General features: G+C 39.5%; 1 protein-coding gene across 1 annotated transcript in view; it reads left to right on the top strand.

Moving 5' to 3' along the window:
• The window catches only part of panx1a (pannexin 1a), a 133,107-nt gene that overhangs the window by 19,213 nt on the left and 99,867 nt on the right, over positions 1-14,027 (top strand). Inside the window, exons 3-4 of the mRNA XM_059646541.1 lie at positions 3,170-3,352; positions 7,049-7,227. Coding sequence (XP_059502524.1) covers positions 3,170-3,352; positions 7,049-7,227 — 362 coding nt within the window. The remainder of the gene's footprint in view (positions 1-3,169; positions 3,353-7,048; positions 7,228-14,027) is intronic.

Raw genomic sequence — 14,027 nt, 5'->3', positions numbered from 1 at the left:
AGGAGCTGATGTCTGTCTGTGCTACAATGTGATTTAATACATCAACCAGCAGATGCTGCAACATGACTGGATCTGTAAGTGTTGTCCTGGAGCTGGTAACTACTTCCACGTTGTTGAAGATGGTTTGCAAATTCTGCACAAAGCCCTGAGTCAGGGTGAAAGCAAAAACAGAAAAACAAATTTGAGTGGAAGAAAGTAGATAGAGGAACGCAGTTCTGTAACACCAGACCAAAATCACAAGATTACATGAGACAAATTCAATTTGGGAAACCTGGTTGGCATGGTCAACCATGTTGGTCCATAGGGTCTGTTCCCATGCGGTATGACTATGACTCTATCTATAACTGTTTCATGTCAGTTAACGGTGATGTACAGTGCCAGTAGCTAAACTGGTGACTTCCACTGTCAAGTGGTACTGCTTCTCCAGCTTCTCCAACTGCTTCTGTTGTTGGTTGCATCTTTCATGATCAGGCAGCTCCAGTTGGCCAGGTGGAAATTCTTGAGTATCTGAAAGTAAAAAATGCTTTCATCTGGTTTGAGGATAGTGGAATGGGATGGTAAAGAAGTGGTCCATTGTCACAATATCTGCAGTTTACACTTTATGATAGATCACAGCATGAGGTTTAAGTGGAATTTGAGAAGGGTTTTAAGACACGAACTGTCACTTTAAACGGTTTTGACATCACCAGCTGCAATATTCTTAGTAACAGCCATTGTGGAATAACATCTCTTCCAGTTCATCCAATTAATACATTTGTAGTTCTCCCTCTGATTATTGGCCACCTTGTTTTGTAAGGAAAGCGGAAGAATGTCAGTGTGCATGTTACACTATTGTGGTGATATTGTGCTTTTAAGAGGTGTGTTTTGTCCTGATTTATTTTAGAGAGAGATTGTGTGACAGGCATGAGCAGTCTATGAGAAAATAAACAAATTGTGAAAATCTGAGTGTTTTTTACTTTAAAGTTGGAACAATAGAAGTAGCCTGAATGGGTATTGTTGAGCTTCTACAGAACCAAGGATTTTAGGTTTAGCTTTCAGCAGTGGCTACTGGGATCTTGAAGAGGTGGAAGCTATTTTTTGCCCTTCTCTCAGTTACAGCCAAAAGCTGGGGTAGGGGGTGGTGCATTCTGTGCCAGCTATGGAAGCTGCATGTGAGACAATCTGTTTTCTGAATTTGCCTTTTTTTCCAGGGGTGTGTTTATGTGATGTTACCATATTGGAACAGTTAATTAGTAATAGTTACTGCATCTATTATTCTGTTATTCCAATTCCTTCTTCTTTTTGTTATATTTTGGCTGAAGTATTTGAATAAATTGTGTTTTGATTCTGTTTAGTAGCTTGACCAATCAAATTGCATCAGGAACACAGTACCTCACAATTACCTTTTAAAATAAGAAAACGCTGGAGTCTAGACTATCTTCTTATTATATTTTGAGGGCACCTGACCTGGCCCATAACCCTATGTTTTGGTGATGTGCCAGAAATAATCAAATATTTAGGGGTGTGTGAAAGCTGGATGTGAGTCTGATTACTTTGGAACACATGATGGAGTGAGCCCTGATTGCTGGTGAGTGAGTAATAGGCATGAGGTGCATTGAGCAACATGAGAGGTTAGTGGAGTGGGGAGTTAGGAAGTAGCATTCATTGACCTTGATCAGCCATGTGAGATCTCTGAACTTTTACCAGCACTATTGCCAAGTGCTCAGCATCACCCTTTCAAGTTGAATGCTCATAATCCTTTTTCCAGGTGTGCCTTGGGGCTCACCAGCCTCCTTCTGGTGTATGGTACCTTCGTTCCTGAAAACCCCCAGGTCTAGTGCTTCCTTCAACATGTTTGGGAACCCCTACCTTGACTGTAACTCTATTTGTCATACTTTCCCTTGCAGCCAGGCCTTCCATAAACAGTCTGCAACAGCTCCTGTGAATGAGTGCAGCTGTCCTTTTAAAATATCCAAGATAACAAAGTGTGGATCTGGATGAACACAGCAGGCCAAACAACATCTTAGGAGCACAAAAGCTGACATTTCGGGCCTAGACCCTTCATCAGAAAAAAAATGCCCAGCTATCTTTAAGATGCTGAGGTGAACTATGAATCATGAATCACATAGGCTGTTAAATTTCCTGTTGAGTAAATGGCCAGCCAGCATCAAGCTGAATGCTGGACTGCACACTGGATATAAAGCTTGCTTGCAGTCTGCATCAATAGAAGTAGACACGGCAAATTTATAAGTCCTGAGCCTGTAAAAGGATTTAGCTAATAGAACATAGAACATAGAAAAGTACAGCACAGTACAGGCCCTTCGGCCCACGATGTTGTGCCGTGGAATAATCCTAATCCAAAAACAAACTAACCTAACCTACATTCCCCTCAATTCACTCCTGTCCATGTGCATGTCCAGCAGTCGCTTAAATGTCACTAATGACTCCGCTTCCACGACTACCACTGATAAACTATTCCACGCGCTCACAAAAATAATTCATCTTACATATTTATAATTGCTAGAATTATCCTAGTTGTCCTATTTGTTCACATCTAGATTTGTACTATCTAAATTTCTTAATCAGCTCAGTAAAAACCAGCTTTAAATTACAGATTAGATCTTGAGTTGCTTATAGAGATCAAATTTACTAGTTCCTGTCAATTGTTGTATAGAAACATGTGAAATAACTATAGTATAAATATTCAAATTTTGCTAGCTTTTTCTTGGTACATGACAATCTGATAACAGCTTTTATTCAGAGGCATTCTTCACCTAAATTTTGTACAACTCATGGAAAAAAATTATAGAAAACTACTACACAAAATTCAGAGACCCTTCCTCATATCTTTCATTTGTTCCCTTTTCCGACACTATTCCCATTACATTGCTAATGTTGCTTTGCTTGCTGATGAAGGGTCCAGGCCCGAAACGTCAGTTTTTGTGCTCCTGAGATGCTGCTTGGCCTGCTGTGTTATCCAGCTTCAAACTTTGTTATCTTGCTCACTGATTGAATGTGACTGCTTGTAATACTTCTACTTCTCTGAAACTACTTCAAAATCAGTATTATGCAATTTACCAGTGACTTGCTAATTTCTGAAAATTTGCTTATATACTCTAATTTTTAGATTAAATTCCTCCGAGATAACGCATGTTACAATTTTTTTTAAAAATGCTGTTATTTTTTACAGGTGCTTTTTATCCTGATCCAACATCAGGTAAACATAAGGTGGATGATGCTGTTCCACCAGGAAGAAGCCACATCTATACATGGATGGTCAAGAAAGAGTCTGCACCTACAGATGCTGACCCACCCTGTTTAACTTGGATTTACCACCATTCCCATGTAGATGCTCCAAAGGATATTTCCTCAGGTTTGTTCGGAGGATTGTTAACATGTAAGAAAGGCACAGTACACCATGGGTTGTTCAACTGTTCCTGCACATTATGTTCCAGGTTCCAAACTTTAAACTAGATTTTATATCTTTTATCTTGTTCTGGTATTAGAGTGTGATTGGACTTAGATGGGCCTTAGAACTGACTGCTGTTTAAATTTCACATTTCATAGTTCAGGGCTACAAAATAATGGCTAGAATGGTTGATTTTCTCTTACTTAACAGTTCTGTTTTTCTATCAAGCAAGTCTGATGTACTTTCTCTCATTAAATCATGTGCCTAGTGTCATAGAGATGTACACTACAGAAAAAGACCCTTTGGTCCAACTTGTCCATGCCGATCAGATATCCTAGATAAATTGAGTCCCATTTCCCAGCATTTGACCCATATTCCTCTAAACCATTCCTATTCATATATCCATCCAGATGCCTTTTAAATGTTGTAATTGTACCAACCACCATCATTTCCTTTAGCAGCTTATTCTATACATGCACCACTTTGTGTGAAAAATTTGCCCCTTAGGTCCTTTTTAAATCTCCTCCCCACCCACCTTAAACCTGTATTCTCTGGTTTTTGACTCCCCTACCACAGGGAAAAGGCCTTGTTTATTTACCCTATCCATGCCCTTCATGATTTTGTAAGCCTATATAAGGTCACCCCCTCAACCTTCAACGCTCCAGGGAAAGTAGCCCTAGCCTATTCGCCATGTTCCTATAACTTAAAGCCTCTAATTCTGACAACATTCTTGTAAATCTTTTCTGAATCCTTTCTATATCAGGGTGACCAGAATTGATCACAGTATTCCAAAACTGGCCAAGACTGTTAATTGCAGAAAAGCAGTGTCTTGCTGTTAACGCTATTGCCTTCACATTGTTGCCCCAATCCTGTGGTAAATTCAATTTCTTGTGTGTCTGCCTGTCCTAGCTTCAAAAAAATGTATAGCCATGATCCCAGAGAAAACTGACAGAGTCTGAACTTGTTCAGCCACATAAATATTGTGGCTAAAAAGACAGGTCAACAGCATAAATGAAGCCTGATGGTGAATTGGCTACCTCTGTTACACCATGCCCTAATTTGGTCTTTGCAGTTTATATTAGTAAACCTTGTGTTAAGTTGTGTAGAATGACTTACTTTCAGATTGAGGGTGGCAAGGTGACTCAGTGGTTAGCACTGCTGCCTCACAGCCCCACGAACCTTGATTTGATTCCACCCTCGGGCAACTATCTGTGTGGAGTTTTCATGTTCTCCCTGTGTCTGCATGGTTTCCTCCCACAGCCCAAAGATGTGCAGCCTAGGTGGATTGGCCGTGTTAAATTGCCTGTAGTGTTCAGGGATGGGTAGATTAGGTGGGTTATAGCGGGGTGTGTCTGGGTGGGATGCTGCAAGGTTTTGCATGGATTTGTTGGGCCAAAGGGCCTGTTACCACACTGTAGGGATTCCACGATGATTAAACATGTCTTTCCTTTCTAATTTTGTTAATGCTTTATTTATTGCTTTAAAAATTGTGTCATTTAATTTTGGATGGATTTGTAGCTAAATAATGAAGTACATTGAAGGCTGAGATAGACAGACTTTTTATTCAGGAAGGACTTCGAGGTTTACAGAGAAAGGCAGGAAAGAGGAGTTGATGATTACAACATTAGCCATAATCACCTTAAATTTAATGGCCTGCTTCTGTTCCTACATCTTATGGAAAATATTTAATGATATTTTGAGTTGACTATCATACTTCTTTAGAACCCAAAAAAGAGACAGGTATAGACTCAAAGCATTAAGCTTGCATTTACACAGGTTCTGCTAGAGCTACTGCATTTTTCCAGCACTTTTTGTTTTTTTTTCTGTAAGTGGATTATGTGTATGTATGCTATCAGAGGTCCTGATGATGCATCATAACCCCAGGTCACTTACAGCCAAAAGATAATGTGGCTGTAGATTCAGTAACTGCCTAGAGAGAGAGAGAGACAGAGATGGACCTTGGGATGTCACATTTGATGATATGTTTAGAAAAGATTCAATGGATGGACCTAAAAGGGAGACTTGCAATGCAAACTGAATTGTAATCTCCTTGGAGTTATTTTAGATAGTGAACATGAGAGGAGAAAGGACAGTAATTTGGGTAAGACACATGTTTTATACCTTTCCTTTCAAGAGGATATGCAACATAAAGGTTCAACCTTGGTTTGTGCAGGCTGTTGGAAGAAGGTATGTTAGAGAACCAAGGTAATCAAATGGTAAATCTGTGTACTAGCATAGGTTTGAGCAGTAGTGTGAATCATGTCTTAGAATCATAGAATCCCTATAGTGTGGAAACATCCCTGGACATCTTTTTTCTTTGGAAGGAAACTGGAGCACCCAGACGAAACAGAAGCAGACATGGGGAGAATGTGCAAACTCCAAACCATTTCCTGAGGCTGGGCCTGTGGTACTTTGAGGCAGCAGTACTAGCCACTGAGCAACCCTGTTGCCCCGTGCTGTGAAGGTCGTACTCAAAGAGCCACCCACTAGCCACTGCTGCATTGTAGGTGAAGGATGTGCTCATTCTGAACGCTAGAAGCTAGTTGGTTAGTAGGAACGGCATGGTGGCTCAGTGGTTAGAACTGCTGCCTCACAGCAGCAGGGACCTGGGTTTGATTCCACTGTCTCTGTGGAGTTTGCACATTCTCCCTGTGTCTGCATAGGTTTGCTCCAGTTTCCTCCAATAGTCTAAAGATGTGCAGGATAGATTAATTGGCCATGCTAAATTGCCCGTAGTGTTCAGGCATATATAGATTAGGTGGGTTATACGGTGATAGGTCTGTGTGGGATGCTGTTAGGGTCTTTGTGGACTTGTTGGGCCGAAGGACCTGTTTCCTCGTTGTGAGGATTCTATGATTCTATGAGGCCAGCCCAAAGGAAACAAGGCAAAGAAAGATTCTGTTGCTCCAGGTGCTGCCAACCAGCCACCTTAAAAAGGAAGCAGGACAAAAGCACTTCAACGTATCTGAAAATCATCTGTTTCAGCAATCATTGCTCCATCATGTACTCTTCACAAGCAACTCACAGAGCTGTATATCTTTGTATACCTCATCTGTATATCTTTTTTTGGATTCAGTTTGTATTTCTTATCTGTGTGTATGTGCATTTTATTTTTCTCCTCTTGAGTTTAGTTATTATTAAACTCATTCTTTGTCAAATCAAGAAAGTCTGGTTAAATTGTTTCCTTTTTAAAATATAAATTCATTGGGCCTAGGAGAAAGTTATCCACGAGAGGGGATATTCTTTGTAAATTAATTTTATTGTGACCAACTGAGGTAGCCAGTGAATTAAAATAGTCAGTTCATCCTTCTTCATCTGGGAGCTGAACAGTTTAGGGATATTTCATCTGAAACAAATACATGAATAGAACAGGAATAGACAGATACAGATCCTGTAAATGAAGTCAGTTTTAGTGGGGAAGAGTAAAATGTATCGCTGCAGGTTTGGAGAGCTGATGGACCTGTTCTTGTGCTGTGTTGTTCTTTGTTCTTTGAAACCGTAATGACTGGGGGAACCTTTCACAGGATTTGTTCACTATATAAATAAGCAGAATTTGATATTCTAAATAAAGGGATGCCTGTATTTTCAGCCATGTGAATGTACAAAATAGAAAGTTCCGAAAATTGGACTGAATTCCTTGTTTTACTTCAATGTTTACAGGAATTTTGGATGATGTGACACTGAACCGCAAAGATGTTGACCAGGATTTTGTCATGATGTTCAGCATTGTGGATGAAAATCTGAGTTGGTATTTAGATGATAATATAAATGAGTACTGCGCTCTACCATCTGCAGTTGACAAAGATGATGAAGCTTTTCAGGAAAGCAATAAATGCATTGTGAGTATTTTTACCTGACTTTTTTGACAAATTTATCATTTAGACCATAGATAACCCCTACAGTGCAACAAGAGTCCATTCAACCCATTGAGTCTGCACTGACACTCCAAGCAGCATTCCACCCAAATCCACCATGTCCTTGTAACCCTGCACATCCATGGCTTCACCACCTAGCCTGCATTTCCCTGGACACTCTGGGGCAATTTAGCATGGCCAATCCACCTGACCTGCTCATCCTTGGACTGTGAGAGGAAATCAGAGCACCTGGAGGAAACCCACACGTACAGTCACCGGAGGGTGAAATCAAACCCACGTCCCTCACGCTGTGAGGCAGCAGTGGTTACCACTGAGCCACCATGCCACCTCCACTGGGGTAACCACACCTGGGAATTACAGGAGGAAGTATGTATTTCTGAATGTCATTGATTGAAAGCTTGCTGCCATCTTAGATATTGATTCCCAGCAATTTTTAAAAAAAATATTTTGGCAATGCGAGGTAAAATGCATTAATGGAAGTAGAAGATACCCACAATAATGGGTTAATGGGTAATCTTTTGCCACAGTGTTTGCAAGTCAATTTCATATCTGCACAGAGCCTTAGACCTCAATGTTACAGTTTTTTCATATGGTCTCTTCTTTGTCTGCTTCTAACCAGGGTTATGCTTATCTTATTTTCTGTCATACTTGTATAACTTAAAATTCCAATGTCTTGCAATGTCTTCAATGACATTGATTTGTCTATTTTAGCTTGTACCAAGCTCATTGTCACTCGCTCCTTTATTTTTGGCCCTTCTCAGTTCTTTCTTTGACCCTTCTCAGTTTTTGTTTGTTGCTGTCTCTCCCTGTCGCTAATTGTATCACTTTTCTGCTATCTGATCCTACAGGATGTGGGCACAGTTATAATGTTTAAAAAGACACCTAGATAAGTCCATGAATAGCAAAGGTTTGGAGAGATACGGACTAGGACCAGGCAGGTTGGACTTGTTTATTTTGAAATTGTGGAACTTGGAAGCATGGACTAGTTTGTCTGAAGGGTCCATTTCCATGCTGTAAGACTCCCGCAGTCTATGTGTAAACCATCACCATTCATCTTCCGCTTCCATAGCCTTGAGCTCATCCAAAATTCTGTAGCCCATATCCAACATTCCCTCTGCATCTGGGTAGCTGCTTGGAGGATCTGCATGTGCCGGTTGGCATACTGATGCATTGGCTTCAGCCTCTGGAAGTTGCTTCAGCATACAACATACATAATTAGAAGGAAACACTGCCCGTATCCTAACCCATTCAATGTTTCACTGATCCATCACCCTCATTTGCCTAATTTACATCGGTGCCCAGTTTAGCAATGCCTCAGTTTTAAAATCCTATTTATCCTGAGGTGTTTCCTCCTAATAGCTTACTGCAGCTGCATGTTAGCCCACAGTGACTGACTGACCAAGATACCTAGATTTCTTTATACATCTACACTTTCCACCTTTTACCATTTAAGAAATTCTCTGTGCGTTGGTTTTGCCTTTAACAGTGAATAACCTCACATTTTTCCATTTTATTTTCCATGTTACTTTCCATGTTCTTGCCTATTTACTAAACCTAGACAATAAGTGGTCAGGCCAGCATATTCCTGTTAGTGTGAAGGCTGGCAGGACTAGGGAACAGGCACATGTTATAGGCAGCTGAGATCAAGTGAAGCCGTCTTGAGTATAGGGTGTGTAGGAGTACACATAAGACAGGAATCAAGACGGCAGAAAAGGGGACATGAGATAGCTTTTGTGATAAGGTAAAGGAGAATCCAAAGAAATTCTACAAGCATAAAAATCTACGTATGGAACCACAGTAGATCGGCAAGATCCTAAATGATTACTTCCTGTTAGTATTCATTGTAGAAAAAGATGTGTAAGGTACTGAGTGGTAAACTGGTATTGAAGATGAGATCACATGAGATCCAGGGAGAGCTAGCCAACTGGGTAAGAAATTGGCTTGATGGTAGGAGACAGAGAGTAGTGGTGGAGGTTGTTTATCAGACTGGAAGCCTGTGACCAGTGGTGTGTTGCAACAATTGGTGCTGGGTCCACTGTTGCTCATCATTTATGTAAATGATTTGTATGAGAATAATATGAGGCATGGCTAGTAAGTTTGCTGATGACAGCAAAATTGGTGGTAAAGTAGTCAATGAAGAGGGCTATTGAAGAGTACAATGGGATCTTGAATCAACTGGGCCAGTGGGCTGAGAAATGGCAGATAGAATTTAAATCAGATAAATGAGTGGTGTTGCGTTTTGGTAAGACAAACCAGGGCAGGACTTCCACCATTAATGGTAAGGCTCTGGGCTGTGCTGTTGAGCAGAGAGACCTTGGGGTGCAGGTACATAGTTCCTTGAAAGTTGTGTCAGAGGTAGACAGGGTAGTGAAGAAAACGTTGTCTGACTTGCTTTTGTCGGTGAGAACATTGAGTACAGCAGTTGAAACCTAATGTTACAGCTGCACAAGCCATTAGTAAGGCCACATTTAGAGTACTGTGTACAATTCTGATCACCCTGCTATAGGAAGGCTGTTCATAAACTGGAGAGAGTGCAAAAACAATTTACAAGGATGTTGGGCTAGGACTTTTTTTCCTTGGAGTGTAGAAGAATGAAGGTTGAGTTATCAAGGTTTATAAAATCATGACAAACTTATGTAACGTCAATAGCCAAGATCTTTTCCCCTGACTCCAAATCTAGAAGGTGTAGGTTTATGTTTAGAGGGGAAGATGAAAAAGCGACCTGAGGAGCAACATTTTCACACAGAGGGTGGTATGTATAAGAACGTACGGCCAGAGGAAGTGGTAGAGTCAGTTAAACTATTTAATAGACATTTGAACAGATATGAGGATTGAAAAGGTTTAGAGAGGTACGTGCCAAACACAGGCAAATGGTTCAGTTTAAGAAACCTGGTTGGCTTGGACGAGTTAGGCTGAAAGGCCTATTTCTGTGCTGTACACCTCTGACTTTGACTCTGTCAAATCCTCCTGAAAATGTTTTACATTCCCCTCGCAACACAAATTTCCACTTAGTTTTGTATCATTTGCAAATTTCGGGAATATTATCTTTGTTTCCCACTTTCACATCATTGATATGTATCGTGAACAGCTGGTGCCCAAGCTCTAGATCTAGTTCTAGTAATATTCCATTAGTTGCAGAGATAGTAGGAACTGCAAATGCTGGAGAATCTGAGATAAACCTATCATTTTCCTACTCCTCTGATGCTGCTTGGCCTGCTGTGTTCATCCAGCTTCACACCTTGTTATCTTCCATTAGTTGCATCTGGCCAAAATGAGAATGACTCATTTATTCTATCCCTGTTTTCAGTCTATTAGCTAATCATTAATCCACACCAGTATGTTACATTTGGTGCCATGTGCTTTAATTTTCCTAACCAGCCTTCTGGAAGCACTTTATTAAAAGCCTTCTGAAAATCTAAGTATGCTATATCCATCTGCTCTCCTTAATCAGTTTTGTAAATAACATGTTCAGGAAAAGCTCCAAGTTCATCAAACATGATTTTGCATTCACAAATCCATACTGACTATGCCAAATCAGATCATTATCCAATCAGTCTGTATATCTATCATTATCATAGATTCAAACATTTTCTCCTCGACTGATATAGTTTCCTGCTTTTTTCTCTCACTCCCTTCCAATCTGCAGTAATTATTCCAGAATATATAGGATTTTGGAAGATAATTACCAGCACATCAACAATGGTCTTAATCACCTCCTTCAACACTGTCATGTCCTAGGGATTTATCAGCTTTTAGTCCCTTTAATTTCTCCAGTGCAATCTTTTTACTGATGCCAGTTTTCTTCAACATGATCACATTAAATAGCTATATAAATGCAAATTGTTGTTATTATTCTTACTGTGTTGCCACAATCCCAGGTTTCAACTAACCCTTCAGAAAACACAGAACTATTCTCTGTGTCTCTCTCAGTATTCACCAGTGTCCCATCAAGTTGCCTATCACTTCTTCTTTATGGTCAACAACATCAACTGTTATGTTCTGTCTGGCGGCCAGTATGCCAGTGACTTTTTTAAGAGATATGCTAATGATATCATCACTATATTATAGCATGTCACCGTTCTATTAAAAGCATGCTGTTCAGTGTAATTTAATTGTTTGATTTATCTCAGATAGTGGCATGCCCATAAATATAATAATAGTTTATATTAGTGAGTTGTAATAAATGCCTTTTGGATCCTTCAAAACCATATTAACTGTATCTGGTTTCTTATGCGACAAGGGGTAACACAAGCATTGCTGTATCAGATAAAATATCCTGCTAGCGACAAACACACATTGTGTTTAGCAGCAGTGGCAGTGTATAAAAGAATTGTAGTGACAGATATTGGGAAAACTAATTGATGCCTAACTGGACACAAGTCCTGGTCAGCAGAGAGTTCAGACAAGCGGCTGCATCAACATCTTGACTACATAAACGGTAAAGATCCGTAGAAAGGGTAATAACCAGCTGGAATACAGAGCTAATTTCAGTTTGATTGAAATATAAGTTATTTCAAGATTCAAAAAGTTACTAACTGAACCTGACTTAAGAAATAAAAGGCTGAGGTTACCACTATAAACAAAATGGAAGATTATAGATAGAAACCACCAAGTTCTTTGTCTCTTAAAATATCCTGAGTTAAAAAGAAAATAGCAGTTAAATGGGAGAGAGATAATGGGAACTGCAGATGCTGGAGAATTCCAAGCCAGCAGTTAAATGGTCCTGACAACTTTGCTACAAATTTCTCATAAAATAAAATGTGACTCCTTGAAAAACATGTAATTTTTGACAACAAGAAGCTTAGCCTCATCCAAACTTTGGTTTGTTCCATCATTTTCTTTCTTTAAATCAATGCCAAAATCAAGTTAAAACATTTGTGATGCCATTGCTCCTTTTTTATATGAAAGCCACCTATGGGCAGTGACTCTCAGTTATAAGCTTGCAGTTCTTAAAATTACAAGCCTCTAGTTCTTATAGCCATGCGTTTAAAGGGAGCCTCCACATCCATGTAATGTTCCATCCACTTTTTTGATGAAATTTTAGCAAAATAAATAGTTACTACATGTGGGAAAGATTGCATCTTGTGTTGGGATAACATCTCCAAATTTCCATTTTTCGGTGACCTAGCAACAGAATGAATCTAATTGTTGCTGACACGATGAGTAATATTTTCAGTTTATTCAGTGTCGCAGAGCAAGCGATGTCTGACAACACTCCACAGTTCACTGACAAACGATTTTGTGACCTGTATGCTAAGTGGGGGATGACCCATGTTACACCATCTCCCCACCAACTGCAATAAATCAGAATGTATGGTGCATATTATCAAGTTAATAATTATCAAGTGTTATGCAGGCAAATAAGATAACATTGTTATATATCATGCAACACCAGTGGAGAATGCTATCATCCTTAGCATAACTTGTGCTTGGAAGACATGTTCAAATGAGCTTGCCCATTTCAAGCCAAAGGATATTCTTCTTCACTCTACCAGCAAATTCTAGAACATAAAACATAAGACCATACAAGGTCATTATTGATTATGGTGCTATATTGCGAAAGAACAAAAGCCAGCTCAGATAGCACATTGATTATTCATGAAGACAGTGAGGAAGAACTCTCCAACGTTGATTGTGTTGTGATGTTGTATGATACTAGCCAGTGGCTATACAACTAAGTTGTTAAGTGCAACAGGGAACATTAAAGTACTTGTCCGGATTGAGTGTATCAAGTTGATAGTGTTGTCTGTGTACAAACATGTACATCTATTTATGTATATCTATTTAGATCGTTTTCTTTTCTTTCAAAAAACGGCAATGTTATATCATATCTGTTGGTCAGAATGTCAGTATACCTTGGTGAAAGCATCCTCAGGATATCATCACTGTATCACAGCAAGTGACCTAATAGTACAAAGTCTGCATATTTCATCTTACCTGTGATCACTTGAGGCATGACACTGTATTGAAAGCACACTCAAAGTAACTTACTTGCTGGATTTTAACCAAGACACTGGTGTGCCTGTGAAGATATATGTGAGCTCTCTTAAATTCTATTGTTGATATTAAGAGAGATGAAATAAGCATTGCAGCATCAGGTAAAATATTCTACTGGTGGCAAAACTGACATTCTCTTTCTGTCCCATTGACCCTCTTACAGAATGCTTCTTCAGCCTTTCCATGTTAGTGCAAAACTGTATATTATTATACAACTTTAAGATGAACATTAAGAAAAATAAACATGCCATGCAGTTTATTGCCTGTACTGCAGGACACACCTCAATGGATCTCTAAATGCAATCAATATATTGAGTAATATCCAGTTATCACAAATAAATCTGTGCTGCATTTTCGAATATAGTATAGATGGATATATGATTTCCATGCTTTCCATTCCATACAACAGCAGCGTTACGAGTTCAAGATAATACCAAAATTTGAAAATTCAGTGTTGAATTTGACCTCCAATTCATGATAGATTGAAGCTTCATTCAGTTTAATCTTTGGAACCTTTGCCAAAGAAAGCAATAATCTGTCTTTTCATTCTCCTAAAATACCAACCCATGTTCCCAAACAAAACTTGTCCCACTTACCTGCATTTGGCCCATATCCCTCCAACCCTTTCATGTGCTTATCCAAATGTCTTTTAAATGTTGTAATTGTACCTGTATCCACCACTCTAGTTCTGAAGATGGGTCACTCAACCCAAAATGTTAACCCTGATTTCTCTGCACATTTGCTGCCAGAGCGGCTGAGCTTTTCCA

This window comes from Stegostoma tigrinum, chromosome 6 (genome assembly GCF_030684315.1).
Source record: "Stegostoma tigrinum isolate sSteTig4 chromosome 6, sSteTig4.hap1, whole genome shotgun sequence".
Taxonomy (NCBI): Eukaryota; Metazoa; Chordata; class Chondrichthyes; order Orectolobiformes; family Stegostomatidae; genus Stegostoma; species Stegostoma tigrinum.
The sequence above is the reverse complement of the archived record's forward strand: the minus strand, read 5'-3'. Positions and strand labels throughout refer to the sequence as shown.